The sequence below is a fragment of the Antedon mediterranea genome, chromosome 8 (assembly GCF_964355755.1).
Source record: "Antedon mediterranea chromosome 8, ecAntMedi1.1, whole genome shotgun sequence".
NCBI classification, from domain to species: domain Eukaryota; kingdom Metazoa; phylum Echinodermata; class Crinoidea; order Comatulida; family Antedonidae; genus Antedon; species Antedon mediterranea.
In genome coordinates, this window is record NC_092677.1 from 8451382 (window position 1) to 8474687 (window position 23306).

General features: G+C 34.6%; 1 protein-coding gene across 1 annotated transcript; it reads right to left on the reverse strand.

Moving 5' to 3' along the window:
- Positions 1–4951: 4951 nt before the first annotated feature.
- On the reverse strand, positions 4952–23245 carry LOC140056998 (uncharacterized). The gene is made up of 4 exons (XM_072102531.1): positions 22639–23245; positions 13060–13188; positions 5977–12825; positions 4952–5049 (listed from the first exon to the last, which is right to left on the reverse strand). Exons 1-4 carry the CDS (start codon positions 23243–23245, stop codon positions 4952–4954), a joined length of 7683 nt encoding a protein of 2560 aa, XP_071958632.1.
- Positions 23246–23306: the final 61 nt, after the last annotated feature.

Sequence of the window (23306 nt, forward strand, 5' to 3'; positions counted from 1 at the left end):
TCCGCTATAAACTTTACAAAAGTGTTGTTTAAACCACACTCCAAAATAAAACAAAGAAAATAATGATAGGACATTTGCAGAAAGAAGCAAACTTTTCTCTGCGACCGGTATAACACGGTTCTTCCATAAATTACTACGGAAATTCGGCCTAATATTTTCGGACGTACGGAAGTGAAGATAAATAGGGTACTACACGCATCGAAAATACAAAACTATACGCACAATTATGATGTGGCATAAAAATTGGCCTTAGATTATGGAAAACCCCCGGCAAAACGCATAATTATAGACAAATCGATTATTAGCCTTGGCAATATGCCTAATATTTAAAAGGAATTAATTTAGGCTTTTTGACGAAAAGTTCATGTGTGAATTCTTGATCCATTAATGGTTTATTCAAGGTCAACACTGTAACTAATCCCTCACTATTCAATCCAAATGTTATTATACTACTATATTGTTGAAAAATGGATTGCGTGATATGAAAATGGATTGATAGTAAAACGTAACAAAGATACGTTCTTGTTTGGTAATAGGCATTCATACAGTGATGAAGCGGAGGACTATTTTTGTAGCGTTCCATTTAAAATAAATGTTGTTACAAAGAAATATTTTGGTTGTGAAGGTCGCTAAATTCGTTGGAGCCAGCATTACTTTTTTTACCAATTTTAAAAATTAAGCTAACATCAAAACATTCAACAATAATAAAATGCCCTGCAACTAGCTCTGTAACTACTTTCTGACTAAGCCTATCAAGTTCCGGGTTTGCTTTGCTACCGGTATAATTCTCTGTTAAGCTTGGTTCCCACTAGAACGTAACGCAAGGACGTAAACGCAATGCAAGCGTTTTAACCAATGACAAGCGAAGTTATAGACAGTTAGCAATCACAAGCGAATAAGCCATCGCTTGTGATTGGTCAATTCACTTGCGTTTCGTTACGTCCTTGCGTTGCGTCGCTAGTGGGAACCACGCTTTACTACGGAAATTCGGCCTAATATTATTACGGACGTATACGGAAATGAAGATAAATAGGGTACTACACGGAAAAACAAAACTATACGTAAAATTATGATTTGGCCTAAATTATGGAAACACGCAATACTTATGAAAAATCGACGACCCATATGACGGGTTTTTTCCGAACACAGTGTGTGTTGGCCTACTTCGTACCTCTCATCAGGAGAGAGATACATCTCCCTTCTATATGTGACCTGCTCTGGCAAAGTGAAACATAAGTCGAAAATTTAAATTTTTCAGATTTGTATTCTATCTGGTAGGAAATGTTATATCCTTTACAATGATACCAAACTTAATATTTAACATGAAGGGGATCCCGAGATATTGTACGTTAAGTCGAAGCATGTATAAAGAAATATACAAATAACAGTTTTGAGAAAATCATGATTGAATGTCAATGTTATTTTATAAAACAACAACACAAATTAATATTTGTTAATCTAATAGTGTATACTTTCTAAGTATCACACATTCACAAAATATGATACAATGAAATGTTTTTTGGTAGGATATTGATTACTGTGACAATGCATACAAAAAAATATTTCCACATTCTATGTTAAGTACATACTTGTGTTTCTTTTAAGCACTTGCTTAAAATGGTAAAAAAGGGGGTAAATTAATGTTTTTACACTTAAAAAACTGTATTATTCTTTAAGAATTAATTAAATGTATATAATAAATTAAGTTATATAACATTAAATACCATTTCTTGAACTACTGGATTTAAGTACGTTCTTAAAAGTTACTTAAATAATTTAAATTTTAGTTGTGTAGTGCCTGCTGATTAGATAACAAATACAACTTAAATAACATTATGCGATTGCTTTAATCAATTAAATAATGGATATGTTTTAAGCACATACTAATGTATTAAGTTTGTTTTAAGCATTTACTTAAAATTGTGTAATGTTCATGAAATTATGTTGGTGTAAGTGCATAATAATAGCCTACAATAACATGAATTATTACAATACTTATTATGTAAAAACAATAAATATGGTAGGCCTATGTGATATGTAGGCAAATAAAAGTGCCACTTAGGCCTAGCCTACCTATCCTAGCTAGGCCTATTTGCCCTGCAACCTACCTAGCTAGCCTACCTAGGCCTAGCTAGGCTAGGACAAGTAGGCCTAGAAGGACCCAGCCTGGAGTCCAAAAGGCTACTTAGTAGGCCTAGGCTAGTCACTACACTGGCTGTAATAATTTAATATCATAGGTCCTTTGCTACTCTCATTATGTTTTTATTTTTTAGTCATTGTATTTGGCCCAGGCCTAGGCCCTAGACTAGATCCATCGATTATCTTAAATCTGAATTGTTTACACTCTCTTCTCCGCGTAAAAAGTAAACAGGTCAAAGGTCATTATAAGGATAAGCCAATTACAGTACTGTATTTCTACTACGCGCTAGCCATTACGTGGCGTATCCTTGACAACGGATTTCTGTTGTGTAAAAATCACGTCAGAGAAGCTTTTTACCTCCTCTAATTCCCGCTGAAGAAGCCAAAAATATTGAAAACCACTTGAAATACCCACTGAATATGGCTTATGAATATTTAAATTTTCAGACTCTACCATGTTTCTAAAGGTACCTATACAAATATTTTCATAAACTGCACAGTTTTCTAACAGTGTTTCATGCACTTTATTTCATTTTTTTGCAACAAAATGAAATCAAGACAAAAAAGGTACTCATTAAAATCACTTATTTAGCCCTTTTATAAACTTAATTCACACAAAATGAAACTTGATCTTGATTCTTAAATAGTTGTAGATTCCAAAAAGGGGAAAACCCTATTTTCACCAAGATAGTGATTTTTAACTTACATAGTACTTCTATAGGTCAATACACTGAATAAAGATCAGCGAGTTATGTTTCACTATGCCAGAGCAGGTCACATATATGGGATATTGTATACGATGAAATGGGACTCAATTTTAATTAAGTGGCACAAACAACATTTGTATGAAATTAAGGGTATTGCCTGGGTCCTCTCCTGGTGACAGTGGCTTTGTGTATGTACCACTGATGTACTAGGTTATTTAAAGTATGATCTAGATGTGTACACTGGACCTACGGTGTATAGTCCTTATCCGAGAAGACTTCGTTCTACCACCAGAACCATGGAGCAAGTGAGCCTCTCGAAACCTTGCCGATGGTGGCTACTATACGTAATTACGGTTCCATTGTTTTAACCACTCGGCCACTCACTCTGTTAATACATGCAACATACCAACGATTGGTAACAATTTTCCTAATTTCACTCGAAACCTTCCCTCGTAACGCCAGGAATCCGCCTCTATATACAGTCGTATTTTAATGACATTACTTTGGTGATTTCTGTTCTCCTACATGCGAATTTAATTTACACGCCTTTGACATGGGTCTGCGTTTTTTCATTATGTCGAATTTGTGATACATAAATATAATATAATTTTTTACTCACCATGTATTTAAGTCTTTAAGTTTACTTATACTTTATTGAAACAATACAAGAAAACACTGCATAGCCATCGCGGTCGGCAGGTGGTATGGTCTTAGTTAACTAGCTGAACTCTTGTGTTTAGGTGGGCGGCATTATCTTTCTTTTTCTTGAGTGATCAGGGGTTGTTTTTATTGTTTAAAAGGTTATATCAATGCTATCCTTTGTTGTATATGTGATCAGTAAAAAGATCAATATTTACCAATGTATGTGTGTTTGTAGTAGGCATCTGTTGTTTCAATAATTGTGTATTATTACATTGTATATATACCTATTTAAAATTTATTTCTATAAAAAGAAAATTGCTAAAAGTATTGACAGTATTATTCGCATTTGTGGGTTATTACAATTATAATTGTTGATCATGCGAGATGAGGTGTGACAAAATTTAAAAAAATATAAAGTAAACTACCAACCACTAGCAATATTCAGTATGTCAAATTTGTAATACATAAAAATATAATATAATTTTTTTACTTACCATGTATGCCTATTTAAGTCTTCAGTTTTATTTATACCTTATTGAAATAGTACAAGAAAACACTCAGCATAGCCATCGCGTGGACCGGTGGTTTTAGTTGACTCTTTTAGCTGAACTGAACTGGTGTTTAGGTAGGCCGCATTTATCTTTTAATCTGTTTTTGGGAAATTCCAATGTACAAAATTGACGTGGCATATTGTATATAAATATTGACATAAAATTAGCATCAACATCATACACATTAAACCATATCGATCAGTTTATCCCCCATCTCAAACTGCCCCCACAGCTGACTATAGATTTATAGGCCTATTGCAGCTGCAGTAGTATATTGTAAAAAAAAATTCATTGTATATATAGATTCAAATTAATTCAAGTCATTAAAAAGCAACATATTTTTTCCACTCGACATGATTTAATAGCAATTAGTCAATCAATTATTGGCCACATTATAAGAAAAAACATTGAACATTTATGTTATGGGGATAAATTGACGGAAAGAAAACCAGAAGAAGAATCCAATGCAAATTATAACATTATTACATAATGTAGGCCTACCATAGCTTTAAAACAGTCTATCTACTGAGTTTGACATCACAGACAGTCCCAACTAAAATTTTTTTTACAACGTTCTTTTTTACAATTGTGTTGAGATGATTTTCAAAACTTTAATATATTTTTAAAGTGTAAATATAGGAAGTGTAGTATGCATTGAAATAACGAAATTCATTTGGTTCTATAAATTATTGTTGTGTTAGCTACACATACATCAATTACTGTTTATGTCCCCTGGCTTAGTACATTAGCATTGTGAAATAACCAGATGGCGTTAATAGGCCTAACCTCATGGTGTGAAATACGTGATTGAAAATCCGCGTAAGCCGCTCGCAAACAATGACTTCTCTTTGTTTTGTATGCTTGTATGTATTTACACTTAAGTCAAGTCAGTTTAATTAATAATGTAGTTATTTATTTTCCTTTGGCCTCACCACCTCTGCGTCTTCTGTCTCGTCTTCTGTTACTCTGTTGTAGTTGTTGTTTCTGTTCATGTATACTTTTTGTTTCACCTGAGTGTATATTATGATCACGTTTCATACCCTTTACAGCACAGTTGCCATTTTTCAGCTGCGCGTGACGTACTTAGGCCTACAGTAGAATTATTTTCTTTAAAGTCACATTCCCTGCGTTTTTTAGATCTTATTTAAGGTCACAAACTACATTTAATGTATTGTGTTATCTTTTTTCGTCTTTAAACGGTTAAAAATGTGAAAAATAAGTCGATTCTAATTATTTAAGCGGCCTGCACGGATTGATATTTTCGTTTTTCTTCTGTGATTCACCAACTTTCGATCGATCGTGAAGGCAAAATAAATGGAAGAATCGTAACTTTTCAGCACAAATACTGGGGTTTTTCCCAATTTTTATTAGCGTATTCTGGCAAAAACAGAAAGACAATTAATGCAGCAACTAGACAACGTCAGGCTATGCCTATATATAGCGTACGGTGTTCGTTACTGCAGTTGGCAGTTTACCAGTTAGACCTACAAAACTAAGCCTAGTTAGGCTAGTCCTAAAGATCGTCCACTAGAGGACATTCGACGCGAGCTACTTACATAGGTAGTGCATTGTTTCTCTTCTAATAATGACGATGTCTGTTGAATAATTTAAATACCATCTACAATTTTTCATACCATTTTTTGGAATGAATAATAATACATTCTTATCTTGGTCAGTAGAACAAAAAATTAATACAGAGTAATAATAAGAATATATATTAAAGGTAAAGGAATATATATATATATATATATTAAAGGTATTGCAAAAGATACAATATTCTAATAATAACAATGGTGACGTCAGTGATCAGTGATCATACGTAGTCATTTATTTTCTTTTAGCTCCTCTTCCTCTTCCTCCTCTTCCTCTTTCTCTTCCTCCTCTTCCTCCTCCTCCTCTTCCCCCTCTTCCTCCTCCTCCTCCTCCTCCTCCTTCACCTCCTCCTCCACTTACTCCTCCACCTCCTCCTCCTCCTCCTCCTCCTCGTCCTCCTCTTCCTCTTCCTCCTCCTCCTCCCCCTCCCCCTTCTCCGCCTCCTCGTCCTCCACCTCCTCCACGTTTCGTGCCACGTCTTCTGTTACGGTGCTGCGGCTGTTGATTCTGTTCATTTTTACTAGTTGATTTTTCAACTGGTTGTATAGGATTAATTTTCATATCTTTTCCAGCAGAGTTGGCATCATCGTGAATGACTGGGTTATTTTTCTCGTCTTTTTTATTCACGATTATTGGGTCAGCTGGGAGTGACGTAGCATTATTTTCTTTAACATTCTGGTCTTTTATTTGATAACTACCTTTTTTGTTTGACGTATGCCTACCGACATCCTTGGTTTGAGCATTAACAAGAGTGTTTGTAGACTTTGAACTGCTCTTTACTTTCTCTATTTCTTTTGATTTGGATTTCCTCTGCCTCTGTCTTTGACGTTTACTTCTTGTCGGTTCACTTTGCAGTTGGTGATCATTTTTGTGTTCCGTATGTTCGTTATTACTGATTTTTCCAGATTGTTTTATTCTCAGCTTTTCATTCTTATTTGAAAGTACGTTCTGATTTTCTGCTTGTACAACTTTCATTTCCGAAGCCGAGCATTTCTCAGCATCATCGGCATTGTTACCATTGGGCAGGTGACCAAAAGAGCATGTCGACCAGCTTTCTTGACAGAAACTTAAGCATCGTGAAACAGTTTCTTTGACAAGTACTACTACTTTAGGTAATTGGTCGTCCTTTCCAAGCATATCCAACGCTTCTTGCATAATTTCAGACGTCACGTGTGATTTGTTGTGAAGAATTATCGATGATAAAGTGTCTGTCTTTTTGTCTGAAACTGTTTTACACTGAAACTTCATTAATCGAACACACGTGTTTATTCGTTGAATCTCTGAAGACACGTGAAACACAAATTGTTCAGAAACAATGTTTTCTGAATTCCAAATGCGTTGCTGAATGGTTTCTAGTTGTTGTAAGATGTCCGCTATGTAACTCGTTTCGCTCTGTTGGTTTAAGTCATCACGAATAGTGACTAATTGTTTTAACATTGTGGTCATGATATCAAATAGAAGTAGTCTTTGATATTTGATTCCATAGCGGGAGTTCATTTCTTGTAAAAACCACTCCTGGTCAAATGTGCAAAGACATTGTAATTGGTAGTTAATCTTCTGTCTCATATCTTGTACTCGATCTATTGATCTTTCAATCCGCATCTTTCTCTTGATGTCAGCTATTCTCATGTTTATTGTTTTAAGGACATTTCCGTATCTCGGATTGAATCGAATGATTGTATGACATACTGGACATTGTTTCAATCTTATACCTTCATCCTTATCCATATATTCATCCATTGTAGAAACGTCAATTGCGTGAGAACAATCGTACAGAAATACATATCTTGGTCTCGACTTTCCTGCAGATTTAGCTGGATAAAATAAATATGGATTACAAGTTAAGCATTTGTTTTGGCAGGGCTCGCCACAAAGACCAAAGCATTTATGTTCACATGTTAGGGTCTTCCGACACGGTTGATTACACCTTTCACGATTACATAAGTCATCACAATTTTGTGTACATATAAAATGAATGCATTTCCATTTACATCGGGCTCCACATGGTTCGCAAATATCGGAACAGGAACGTTGGCAGTGTTTGTGCCAGCAACCTGACTCGCACCTTTTTTTACAAGGTTGGCAAGGAATCATTGAGCAGGGCTGTTGACAATTGTGACCACAGATAAGGTTTTTGTTACAACATTCCATGCATGCTTTGTGTATCTTGCCATGCGAACAATCCTTACATTTACCACGACATCGATGCCCACAAACTAAAGGGGTTTTGCATTGTTCCTGACAACTGTCAATGGAACATTCTTCGAAGCATTTCTTTGCGCAAGTATGACCACAGAGTAAATCTTTTGTACATCGCTTTTCACAGCGAAAAGGTTGACCACGTTGGCAACAAAGTTGTGTTCTTTCATGTCCACACGGCAAGTTGACAGTCAGTTTAAATAGACATGCTGCTTCGCCACTAGTTGCAATTTCTGACACATCAACAAAACACTGTACTTTCTTCATATGTCCACACTTAAGTTCCTTGTCTACCTTTTCTCTACACAGCTCAGTACATGGTTTGCAACAAAGATTTTTACACTTGTGTCCACATGGTAGTAATCTTGAGCACTTACTGCTGCAAACTTTGATTTCTGAGCAAATACGTTTGATCGTGTGTCCACATTCTAGTGTTTCAACAACATTTTCAAGACAGTCGGTGTACTCGAGATCTTTAGATTCGTAACATTGCATATTTGTTTCATGCCCACATTTGCGAATTTTAGTAACTTCCGCATTGCATCTTAGATCTAGGTCTTTGTACCTATTAACTGACCTATAGGAATGACGTGATATTGGCATAGCTGGTGTTTTTTTAATAGGTTCTACATTACATGGCACCTCTTTTTCATGGTTACATACTAATATTTTAGTTACTAGTTCAGTACAAAGTTTACTGAAACATATCTGATAACATTTTTGTCGACACTGGTGTCCACATGATAATGTTTTTTGACATGGCATTTTACAACGAACGTGTTTACCATCGACATTACATGGTACCTCTTTCTCATGGCTACACACTAGTATTTTAGTTACAACTTCAGTACAATTATTAGTGGAGCACACTTCATAACATTGTCGTCGGCACTGATGTCCACATGTTAATGTTTTTTGACATGACATTTTACAATGAACGTGTATACCGTCATCATGATGGTGGTTGTAGCTTTTACATATATAGTATGCGTTACATGAATTACCGCAGGTGTTTGGACATGGATGGCCACATTCTGTTGGTTGTGAGCAGGGTAGTGGGCAGGTTTGTGTAAAGCAAGGAACGCTAACGGTATGTCCACATTCGAATTCCTTCTCTATAATCTCAGTACATTTTGTTTCGCAAGCTTCGCCACATTTCATCTTACACACATGACCACACGCTAACGTCTTTTCACAAGGGAGCTGACAGGATGTTATGTAACACTGTACTTCAATATTGTGACCACATGGAGAAAATAATTTCTTGACAGTTTGTAAACATTTTGACGTGCATTTTTCAAAGCATAATTCTTTACATTTGTGCTCACATTTCAGTAACTTTTCGCATGGTTTAGTGCATCGTACCGGATTTTCCAATTTATAACACTGCAACTTAACCTCATGTAGACATTCTAATGTTGTACTAACCACGACTTTACAAGGTAAGCACGGTACAAAACACATTAAATAACATGCATGATTGCGTCTACATAATCTAACACAGTTTTCTTTGCATTCGAATTTCTCATGATTTGGATCTCGAGGATGGCAAAGAAATGGACAGACATGTCCACAGTTTAGGCGAGTTTCACACAAGAGCCTACATCCCCCCATCGGGCATTGTATAAAATCATCGGCAGTAGATAGTTTGACTTTCGTCGCCGGGTGGTTTTGGCAGTACACTTCAATATAGCTTCCAAAACAATTTGAATTTTGCATGTCATTGACGATCTTCATCCAAAGGTCATTCTTTTCAGATAGAAGTTTAAAATTTCCAATACAGAACATACCCTTTTTTGCTCTTGATAATGCTACGCACATTCGGTTCGAAACTTTTAGAAATCCTATATTTCCAGCCTCGTTACTTCTTACTAAAGACAACAATATTATTTCATTTTCTTCGCCTTGATAATTATCTACGGCGTTTACATACACATCACGTAAACAATTATACTCCTGGTCTTTAAGTAGTCGTTTCAAATTAAGTACTTGACCAGTATACGTCGTCAAAATGGTGATACTAGAGGCATCGTATCCCTGTTGGTACAGATACTTTGCAAATGCTACACAATACTCAGCTTCGTGTGCATTCGATTTGCTTAATATATCTTCTACAGACTCCTCTTGAATATCATGGTTGATAAAGAACAAATTATGAGCTACACCTTTAACGTTATCAAACTCTTTTACTGACTTGTCATCGAGGAGATGACTGTAAAAGTGTTTTCTCATGATTTCTGATATCTGTGGTCGCATTCGGTGTTGTGATGATAATTTCTGACAAGGAACATCATTTGTAAGCATTCTTTCAAATAGCGATGTGTCAAGGTTGAATTTGGTGGCAAGTTTATATACTGTAGGATTTGGCTTCAATTGCTGGTGGTCTCCGATTAGAATTATCTGTTCGCATTGTTTCGTTAGGCTTGTTACAATATGTGCTTCCAATATTTCCGCAGCCTCTTCAACAACAACTATTCTTGGTCGTATTCTATTTAGTAACTCTTTATTCTTAGCAGCACCAGTTGTTGTCATGCCTATTACATCTATTCCACTCAGTGCTTCACATTTATCTTTATTATCTTCTTCTTTAATACTATTGCCTACAACCTGATCATATGCTTGCTGTTCTTCAAACAATATTTCTCGTAACTGGCCTTTGTATTTTGTTATCCAGAATCGGTACAGGCGCCATTTATTGTGTGTGGAAATCAGTCGGATATTCACTCTGTTTGCTTCGTGTTCTGTCATTTCGTCCCCTATAACAGATAATTGTCTTTCTACTGTGGCTTGGTGCTGTTTCAACGGTGCATCTTTACATTTCATTTCCGGATCGTATGCGAGTGCATTGATTGTCACATTCTTTTCGGATTCATAATCAAGTTTTGCACTGATATCATAATCCCGTTGATCTAACATCATGTCAAACTCAGTTGTAATATTAGCGTTACCGTTTGGTTCTGTTTCATTGTCTTTGTCGTATTCAGTATCATCCTTGATTGCAATGTCCTCGGTACGTTGTTCATTATTCTCTGAATCAGAAAGGAGACCTAGCCATGTAGGTAATGCCGAACGTTTTTCGTCTACTCCGTATTCCGCTCGTGAGTCTCTGAGGCATTTTAAATGGTTTTCATTAATGACCTTTTCCAAAGTAAATTCACTGATAATGTACTTGTCACAAAGTTTAATCATTTCTTCAGCCTCTACCATCCGGCTGGTTATAGAACCTGCAAGTTCTTTTACACTACGAAACTCTCCTTTTTTCCTTCTTGTTTTCTTTACTAACTCTTTCAAATTGAATGTTTTAAGTGTTTCGCTTTTTGACCTCCCACCAATTCTTGCCAAATTATCACAAAATCTGAGTATACCTTCAAGAAATTGGTCCAGTGCATGGTTTGTGTAACATATTACCATGATAATATTAGCACTGCCTTCGTCAGCCTGCTTGTCGGAACTTGTGGCCCAGCGATGTTTGTTAATGAGGAGAGTTTCAACGACCTTTAATCCAATATAAGTTTTTCCAGTTCCTGGTGGCCCTTGAATGACTGCAATTTCCTTAGTTAGGGCTGATTTTACAGCGGTAATCTGTGATTGATCAAGTGCTAGGTTGTCAATTTTTAGCCAATCTTTTTCGTCGTCTAGAATATCTACCATGTGGTTACATCGAACCATGCTGTGTAAATACCTACTTTTTACATCCTTTGCCTGAACTTTCAAAAGTGGTCGTATATCGTACATCATTTTGGGTGTATTACGAAGGTATTTTGGTCTTTCTATATCATGCGATGCCCGTATAATATACTTGTCCATAGGTAGAATGTTGTCATCATCAAACTGTTGGAGAACTTGCAAAACAGGCCTGTAACTCTCAAAAAATGCTGTTGACTCTACCATGGTACAAGTATTTAGACGTGTAATCTCCATATATCCAGCGTTGTGGAATTTAATGTCAACACGGCCTTGTTGTAATAATGATTCATCTCTATTGCAAACGGTACCAAACAGAAGAGTTTGAAAATTATCATGAGATAAGCAGACAAGTGAACCGAAAATCAAGCGTTTTGTATTCTTCCATCTTATGTTTTTCAGATTACAGAGACTAAACTGTACTCGATGGAGAACCCCATGCTCTGTCTGAGAAATCACTGGGTGTTCAATGTTTACATCGTAATACAAGCGGACATCTGTATTCCTCTTTCTTTGATTTCGTTGAAATGCATTTGCAACATTATCGAGGTGTATTTGAATTCCTTCACGCAATGGACATATAAAGTCCTCACGTAACAATCTGAATTGTACATCAAGGTAATGATATTGGCTTGCGTAGCTTCCTTTGATTTTATTTGGACGAAGGAATGGTAGCTCTTTGGAATGAAGATCTTCTGTGGTTGGCAATATTGGAATGTCCCGGTAGTCATCAGGTGGTGGTCCGTCAGATATTCCTTCTCTTTTTGCAGATTCAAGTTCTCTCTTCTTCTTCTCTGCTTCTTTAAATTCTAAAATCCATTTGTCTGTTTCCTTTTTAAAACGTGCTACATTTATAAGAGCATCTTGTGACAACTTTCGTTTTCCAAACAATTCCTTACTTTTAACATCAAGTAAATTTGTAATGAGGGCCACATCATTAACCTCTCTAATTTCAGAAGTTACCCCATTCAAAAACTTCCATACCAGATTTAGAAGTGTTGCAGTGTTTTTTTGTATTTCATCTTCATTTTTATTACCATCTATCTTAAACTTATCTCCTAAATGAGTTACATATGGAATTACGATTTTCTTTAAAAATGAACTTGACTTTAGCATATCTACAAGTTTTTCCCGGCTTTCAGATATTTCGCACTTGAATATTCTTACGTATACTTGGAGAAGGACTTCAACGACATTATTACCCATTTTCTCATCTTTTAGCAGTTTGTTGAGGTGGTCAGTTCGATAAGATAAACATTCCACTGGATCACATTTCTTCTGTAATATACTATTCAGATCTGTAAAATTTACTGCAAAAAAAGTATATTTATCATTTGAACGCTATATTGAAACAATATGGTTTAATGTGGTTAGTTGACACATTATTGCTGAATCAGGATTTGTGTAGTAAAGTAGTGGGGGAGGGTATAGGATGTGATTGCTGATTGAATATCAATATTAAGAAATGGGTTAATTGTTATAATATTATTATTAACAACGTTATTCACATTTGTTCTTCCAAAAATAATAAAAAAGGTACTTACATGCTACAACATGAGATGTCCTTTTTACTATTTCATTAGGAAGATATGCAGACGAAAAACCTTCATATCTAATAGAGTAATAATAGATAAGTACAATGTTTACCCAAACATTTAAAGATGTATCTTCCCCTAAGAAATAATTCTTAACATTTTGTACACCTTGACAAAAATTTGGATCGGAAAAAAAATTACCTGAAAAAAATGTCAATTAAAGCAAAAAATAGTGTTTTTGGTTGAATTTAACCATTTATTTTGTCATCTAATAAGTGAAAACATTATTTTTGTTCCACCCGATTACCAGTGCTGTATCTCCACATACTATCTATTTCCGAAGTATCAAAGGAATATTTGGTAATACAGCATCTCATTTAAATCACATGTTGTGCCTGTATCATGTAAGGTTATGTTACTACAGTACTAGATACATATGAAACACATGTGATGTATTTCCAAATTGTCCTATGATAATTCGGAAATAGATACAGTAACGAGAATCGGCTGCATTTTAAAAGTCAGATTTAATTAATGTTTATGCTTTTGGTGGATAATACATCTTTAAAGTATTTAAAAATGTGTAATCCTTTTTAATGAAATAATATAATATATAAGGTAAAACATTTAATGTCAATGTAAAAGTACAGCCCGGGATTTCCCCTTCAATACAATGTATAATGTAGTCTGTATTATGTTGCAAGTTTAGTTTTTTTAATAAAATCGCAACCGATCATAAACATACTAATCATACAAAATTACACCCAGCATTTGTAAAACGGTTTGTAAAACTCGGCATTTTAGGTTGATGATAAGCTTTATTTGGCTATTGAACGATTTTAATTTAAATGACTCCAATTAAAAAAAGTGATTGTTGAGTGAAACCCGTAAATGCGTTTTATTACGGATAGGCTTACCTCTGTTTTAAATTTCCCCTGCCTCTTCCTCTGTTTTGAAAGTGATCTTGTCTCCAGTTGGTAGTAGATGCTTCCCTGCTGTTAAAATCTGGTGCTTGTCCTCTAAAGTGATCTTGATTATTTGTACGCCGCCACCTAGCCCTATACATGGTATCTTCCCAGGTGCCGTTGTCTGGCGTGTCATGCCTTCTAAAATGATGATATTGGTGTGTAGGCCCATCTATTTGTTGGAATATAGCCCTTCTTTGATGCTGATGGTGTCGGCTGGGATCTTTAGGCCTAGCACCTTGCATTACTTATCTAATATTAGGTAAAATATACATTATGTCGACCTTTCTTTTCTCCCTATTTTCTGTTTTACTGTTTCTTCCTACATTAACATTTATTTTTTATATAATTGGAATAGTAAATAGAGCATAATTTATTCTGGTCAAAATTATGTGAAAGTCTATAGTCAATACCGTAATGCAAACAATTATATAATATTTGGGCCCTTTTAGGCTTAAGGATTACGTATGTTATTGAATCGGATTTTAAAATATTTAGAGAAGAATATTAGAGAAGAGGTAGGCAATTTATGCATCTTTAAAAAAAATTGTATTAACAGAAAACATTTGAAGCAAAACAGCTTTAATTGCATCTGACGTATTCCAACATCACAAATTAACTATTAATAAAGAATAAACGATTTTAGTGTGAACATGATATGACGTTCTTTATTTGTCGCTTTTTACGGTTGGGAAATCGAATTTCGTGTAAAATTGCCTTCAAAGCTAAACTGAGAGAACCTAAACTCACACTCAATATCTATCCAGTTACTTACATTGAGCAGCTGATTCACTTATTTTGCAGCTACATCATTGTAAAAGAAAGCAGAGTATTCATTTGATTGTATATGCATCTGGATTCAAATTAATTAATGTTATTAGAAAGCAACAATTTGCTAAATTTTTCTGTACACTTTACTGTACTAATGTTGCGGTATAAAATTGACAATGAAATATAAAGGCAACTGCTAACAGACACGTAAAGGTTAAAGTGTAAATTTGAGTCACTTTGTATTTAAATTGTATTATTTTGAATTAGGCCTAAATGCTGAATAAAGTCAAAATTAAACCTCACTCCAAATAAAACAAGAAAAATAATGATAGGACATTTGTAGAAAGAAGCAAACAAAGCTCTGCTACCGGTATAACACGGTTCAAATTTCGGAACTTCCATAAATTACTACGGAAATTCGGCCTAATATTTACGGACGTACGGAAGTGAAGATAAATAGGGTACTACAGTCACGCATCGGAAATACAAAACTATACGCACAATTATGATTTGGCCTAAAAATTTGCCTTAGATTATGAAAAATCCCCGGCAAAACGCAATAATTATGGACATATCGATTATTAGCCTTGGCAATATGCGTAATATTTAAAAGGAATGAATATAGGCTATATTTCGTTTGTCGATGATTTTTTTTGACGCAAAGTTCATGTGTTAATGCTTGGTCCATTAGAGGTAATCTGTGATAGTGCTAGTAACACTGCTATGCGTGGGTAATTTGTGAATGACGTAGTAGGCTACATACACGAGCCTATATAGGGAAGATCTATTTCTTATGTGTAGTAGAGCGTTTCTTTGATTGAATAATTTTGTTTGTATTATAACACAAGTTCATTTTAGATTTTCAGTAAATTACCAATGGTTATTCAAGGTCAGCAGTGTAACTAATCCCTCACTATTCAATCAAAATGTTATTATTATACTACTATATTGTTGAAAAATGGATTGCGTTATATGAAAATGGATTGATAGTAAAACGTAACAAAGATACGATCTTGTCTGGTTATTAGGTATTCATGCAGTGATGAAGCGGAGGATTATTTTTGTAGCGTTCCATTTAAAATAAATTTTGTTACAAAGAAATATTTTGGTTGTGAAGGTCGCTAAATTCGTTGGCGCGAGCATTACTTCTTTTACCAATTTTAACAATTAAGCTAACATCAAAACATTCAACAACGATAAAATGCCCTGAAACTATGTAACTACCTTATGATTAAGCCTATCAAGTGCCGTGTTTGCTCTGCTACAGTTGCGGTATAATTCTCTGTTACTACGGAAATTCAACCTAATATTACGGACATGAAGATAAATAGGGTGCTACACGGTAAAACAAAACTATACGCAAAATTATGATTTGGCCTTAAATTATGGAAAAACGCAATAATTAGGAACAAATCGACGACCCATATGACGGGGTTTTCTCGAACACAGTGTGTGTTGGCCTCCTTTCGTACCTCTCATCAGGAGAGATATACATCTGCCTGTTCTCATGTAGCAAGCACCACAAGCAACTAGTCAATCAGAATATATATAGGTGACTGCTGTGCATTCTGCCAATTTCCAAATATTATCTTCCAGACTGGAGTTTCATAACGTATAAATATGGATATTGTATGCGATGAAATGGGACTCAATTTTAATTTAGTGGCAGAAACAACATTTAGTATGAAATTAAGGATGTTGCCCGGTCAACTAGGGCAACACCCCTGGATCCGTCCCTGAATACGATCCTATTCCCTATCTCAAATAAACAGTTTACGTAAGCATATTTCATGAGATGACCAAACTGTTTGTTCTGTTGTTCCGCCAAACCACCAATTGACTGTCTTAAAATACACGAGCATGGTTCCCGAGAGTGAAAATTGGTTAAAACATAATATTGATCATACTTCTCTACTTTGATAAAAAAAAAGGGCTTATAACCAAACAATTTTTTTTTAGATTTGTTTATTATTTTACTTTTGAGGATATAATCTATAACCTGAATTTACAAATTATCTCTCCTTATTTTATTGATACTGCGACCTTATCCAATCATGTCGAATTTGTAATAGTCTAACTGTATAATATTTTACTTACCATTAATGTACAGTAGATCTAAGCTAATTTACTTCATTGTGTAACGAACAACACTGTATAGCTGATTACCTGAACACCCTTGGATAACTGATGTTTAATTAGCCTTGTATTACTTTATAATCAGTTTTTGGGAAATTCCAAAATTGCTTTGTCAATATCTCGATCCGGTACGTCATACATGATATTCACTTATCGGTAAACATGATAAGGCATAACAAACGTAAAGAAAGGTATAGGATAAGCTATACGTGGGCTTTATTTTGGACAAAAATATGTTTACCACTCATGCATAACGTCTTATTGAAATGTCGTGGCGGCCTATTCTAATTGTAGGTGTAGGATATGAGAATGAAACTAAAATCTTTTAAGACACTACAAAACTGCATTGTATTTTTTATAACATTGTGAATGTTATTTATTCATAACTTGAATCCAAGTTGCTTCTCCTTATGGTGTTGTTTTATAGAAAAAGAAAATCCCTAATACGTTGTAAAAATATGGTCCTTGGTCAAGTTGTCCTTTAAGTTTATATGATCATATGATCATATGATTTAGCCGAGTCTATGCTAGGGCCGAGTTGTTATATCTTGTAAGTTACTATTGGACAGTTTAGAAACCGTTTCGAATACAGTATAAATTTAACGCAAGGCTTAATTACAATTTAAAAGGTCATTATTAAAAATAATAAACATAATAGGGCCAATCCCTGGGGGTACCTCTGTTTGGAGATAGCCATTCAGAAAGCTGTCACCAATTTTAACACGGCATTAACCCAGCGGGTAAGGTGACTATCAACCCCCAGCGTAATGAGTTTGCTTATGAGAATTTTGTGATCAATCAGATCGTAGGCCTTTTTCTAAAAATACATTAATAGTATGTCGCATACAAATATGTTTTATAGACAATGGAAGTATGAAACTGTAAACTAAGTCATATTGAGTCATCGTTAGGATATAGGCCTAATATCCGGATTTTTTTTCAAAACAATAGATCCTCTTTTTGAAACAGGTAACAGTGGGAAATTCCAAAATAACCACGTACATAGAGTAAACTAATTAATTATAAATTCACACAGTGTAAAATAACCAAACGGTGTGAAATAACCACACAGTATGAAATAACCACATAGTATCAAATAACCACACAGTGTTAAATAACCACACGATGTGAAATAACCACACAATGTGAAATAACCACACGGTGTGAAATAACCACACAGTATGAAATAACCACATAGTATCAAATAACCACACAGTGTTAAATAACCAAACGGTGTGAAATAACCAAACGGTGTGAAACAACCACACAGCGTGAAATAACCACACGATGTGAAATAACCAAACGGTGTGAAATAACCACACAGTATGAAATAACCACACAGTGTGAAATAACAACACAGTGTGAAATAACCACACAGTATGAAATAACCACATAGTATCAAATAACCACACAGTGTTAAATAACCAAACGGTGTGAAATAACCAAACGGTGTGAAACAACCACACAGTGTGAAATAACCACACGATGTGAAATAACCAAACGGTGTGAAATAACCACACAGTATGAAATAACCACATAGTATCAAGTAACCACACAGTGTTAAATAACCACACAGTATGAAATAACCACATAGTATCAAGTAACCACACAGTGTTAAATAACCACACGATGTGAAATAACCAAACGGTGTGAAACAACCACACAGTGTGAAATAACCACACGATGTGAAATAACCAAACGGTGTGAAATAACCACACAGTATGAAATAACCACATAGTATCAAGTAACCACACAGTATGAAATAACCACACAGTATGAAATAACCACATAGTATCAAATAACCACACAGTGTTAAATAACCAAACGGTGTGAAATAACCAAACGGTGTGAAACAACCACACAGTGTGAAATAACCACACGATGTGAAATAACCAAACGGTGTGAAATAACCACACAGTATGAAATAACCACATAGTATCAAGTAACCACACAGTGTTAAATAACCACACGATGTGAAATAACCACACAGTGTGAAATAACCACACAGTATGAAATAACCACATAGTATCAAATAACCACGCAGTGTTAAATAACCAAACGGTGTGAAATAACCAAACGGTGTGAAACAACCACACAGTATGAAATAACCACATAGTATCAAGTAACCACACAGTGTTAAATAACCACACAGTATGAAATAACCACATAGTATCAAGTAACCACACAGTGTTAAATAACCACACGATGTGAAATAACCAAACGGTGTGAAACAACCACACAGTGTGAAATAACCACACGATGTGAAATAACCAAACGGTGTGAAATAACCACACAGTATGAAATAACCACATAGTATCAAGTAACCACACAGTATGAAATAACCACACAGTATGAAATAACCACATAGTATCAAATAACCACACAGTGTTAAATAACCAAACGGTGTGAAATAACCAAACGGTGTGAAACAACCACACAGTGTGAAATAACCACACGATGTGAAATAACCAAACGGTGTGAAATAACCACACAGTATGAAATAACCACATAGTATCAAGTAACCACACAGTGTTAAATAACCACACGATGTGAAATAACCACACAGTGTGAAATAACCACACAGTATGAAATAACCACATAGTATCAAATAACCACACAGTGTTAAATAACCAAACGGTGTGAAATAACCAAACGGTGTGAAACAACCACACAGTGTGAATTAACCACACGATGTGAAATAACCAAACGGTGTGAAATAACCACACAGTATGAAATAACCACATAGTATCAAGTAACCACACAGTGTTAAATAACCACACGATGTGAAATAACCAAACGGTGTGAAATAACCACACAGTATGAAATAACCACATAGTATCAAGTAACCACACAGTGTTAAATAACCAAACGATGTGAAATAACCACACAGTGTGAAATAACCACATACTGTGTGAAATAACCACATAGTTATCAAATAAGCACACGGTGTCATAACCATACGGTGTGATTTAATAACCACATATAGTGTGAATTAACCACACGGTGTGAAATAACCACACAGTGTGTGAAATAACCACACCGTGTGTGAAATAACCACACGATGTGAAATTACCACACAGTGTGAAATAACCACACAATGTGAAATAACCACATAGTATCAAATAACCACACGGTCTGAAATAACCATACGGTGTGAGATAACCACATAGTGTAAAATAAACATACGATTGCAAACAATGAATACATATCGTTTTTATGGTTTATTAAAATATCTAAAAATTATTAATTTGAAATTATTATTTATATTGATATTAAGAAAAATGTTTAACATTTGTTTTGTACTATTCGATTGTATCACCTTTAATTTATGCTCGAGTTTATTGATATTACGCTATTAAATATCTAAAAAAACAACTTAAAGAGGTATTGTCCCTTTGACTAATCCCCCCCCCCCCCCACCAAATTTTTTTATTTCGAAAACAAGTGGGTCATTTTGAAGTATCATAATAGTTTTTAACTTTCACCAAAAATTTGTCGAAAAAATAAATAATTTAACTGAAATACAGATGTTTTTTTGTTCAAAAAATAACTTTGACTTCCAGTCAAAGTTTTAAATCAAAACATATCTCATAATGCAACGCGCTTGTTTGGCTACTCTGTATGCATAATCATAAAACTTCCTCGCGATCTGTGTGAAAACACCTTCTCAAGCGTGATGAGTTGTAAACAATCCTAATTAGCATCATGCATGATGCATACTCATGGTTTGAAATCTTTGTTTACTTTCGCTTGCAACGATTTCCCAGACGAAATGTAATCTAATTCATTTACCTGTTAATTACGTAAACTTGTTGTTTTTGGCTCGAATTTTCGACTTAAGGTGAATAACTTTAATATTACTTTGATATGGCTAGTTTAAATTTAGAATATTTTTTTTTTTTGATTTTTTGTGTTTCAAGAGACAATAGATCTTTAAGTATTCAAGTTTATTTATACTTTATTGAAATAATACACAAAAACACTGCATAGCCATCGCGTGGACCGGTGGTTAACTATAGCTGAACTCTTGTGTTTAGGTAGCCGGCATTATCTTTTAATAATATACACAATTGACGTGGCATATTGTATATACATATTTAAAGTTATGTCCTTGAGTGATCAAGGGTTGTTGTTATTGTGTAAAAGGTTATATCAATGTTATCCTTTGTTGTATTTAGTGAAAAGAACAATATGTACCAATGTATGTGTGTTTGTACATTAGCCGGAATGTGTTGAAGTGTTTAAATAGACCGCTATCGTTTGTTTTAACGATTCGGGGGACGATCCCAGGAATTGAATTTGGTAATTCTTGATAAAAATAAATTAAAAATTTAAAGTAAACTACCAACCATTAGCAATATTCAGTATTTAGAATTTGTGATACATAAAAATATAATATAATTTGTTTACTTACCATGTATTTAAGTCTTCAGGTTTATTTATACTTTATTGAAATAATACAAGAAAACACTGCATAGCCATCCTGGTGTTAGGTAGGCGGATTTATCTTTAATATGTTTTTGGGAAATTTCAACTTTCAAAATTAACGTGGCATATTGTATATAAATATTGACATATGTTAGTAACGACACTAAAACTAAAATGAGCATCTAACATCATACAAATGTTTAAAATGAAACCATATCGATCAGTTTATCCCCCATCTCAAACTCCCCACACATCTAACTATCGATTTCTATTTCAGCTGCTGCAGTAGTATATTGTAAACAAAAAAATTCATTTTATTGTGTGTAAATATAGATTCAAATTAATTCAAGTCATTAAAAAATTACATATTTTTTTCACTCGACATAATTTAATAGCAATTTGTCAATCAATTGGCCACATTATAAGAAAAACACATTAAACATTTATTTTATGGAGATAAATTGACGGAAAGAGAACCAGAAGAAGAATCCAATGCAAATTATAACATACAGGTACATAATGTACCATAACAGTGTATCTACTGAGTTTGACCTCAGAGATAGTCCCAACTAACATTTCTTACAATTCTTTTACCTTTCTATTCATTTTTTTTTCTATATATGTCTAGGGTCTCTCTTAAATATATCTGTGTGTTTCTTTTAACAGTTGTTTTATTTTAGAAAACACACCTAGATTTCTTAAAATTTGAATATTAACATCCCGTTTAACCAATTACTTACTTCAAATATATATTTTTTTATTATAATTATTTATTTTATTTATTTCAAAAAACCTCCGGAGAGAAAACCATAATGTACACAGTATATATTATAATTTTAAAAACTTGTTAAACCATTGCAGGCTACCTACATTTATAATTCTACTACTAAATAGCATTTAATACTACTAAATTAATACAGGTATAAAGACGATGTCAGTTAAATAATTTAAATACCATCTATTCTTCATACCATTTTTTGGAATGAATTAGGAAATAATAATAATACATTCTTGTCTTGGTCAGTAGGAAAAATTTAAATACAGAGTAATAATAAGAATATATATATTAAAGGTAAAGGAATATATATATATATATATATTAAAGGTATTGCAAAAGATACAATAATCTAATAATAATAACAATGGTGAGGTCAGTCAGTGTCTATGAAGTGATCATACGTAGTCATTTATTTTCCTTTAGCTCCTCTTCCTCCTCCTCTTCCTCTTCCTCTTCCTCCTCCTCTTCTTCCTCCTCCTCCTCCACTTCCTCCTCCACCTCCTCCTCTACCTCTTCCTCCTCCACTTCCTCCTCCTCTTCCTCCTCCTCCTCTTCCTCCTCCACCTGCTCCTCCACCTCCTCCACCTGCTCCTCCACCTCCTCCACGTTTTGTGCCACGTCTTCTGTTACGCTGCTGCGGCTGTTGTTTCTGTTCAATTTTACTAGTTGTTTTTTCAACTTGTTGTATAGGATTACGTTTCATACCTTTTCCAACAGAGTTGGCATCATCGTGAATGACTGGGTTATTTTTCTCGTCTTTTTTATTCACGATTCTTGGGTCAGCTGGGAGTGACGTGGCATTATTTTCTTTAACATTCTGCTGTTTCATTTGATAACTGCCTTTTTTGTTAGACGTAGACCTACCGACATCGTTGATTTGAACATTAACAGGAGAGTTTGTCGACGTTGAACTACTCTTTACATTCTCTATTTCTTTTGATTTGGACTTCCGCTGCCTCTGTCTTTGACGTTTATTTCCTGCAGGTTCACTTTGCAGTTGGTGATCATTTTTGTGTTCCGTATGTTCGTTACTACTGATTTTTCCAGATTGTTTTATTCTCAGCTTTTCATTCTTATTTGAAAGTACGTTCTGATTTTCTGCTTGTACAACTTTCATTTCCGAAGTCGAGCATTTCTCAGCATCATCGGCATTGTTACCATTGAGCAGGTGACCGAAA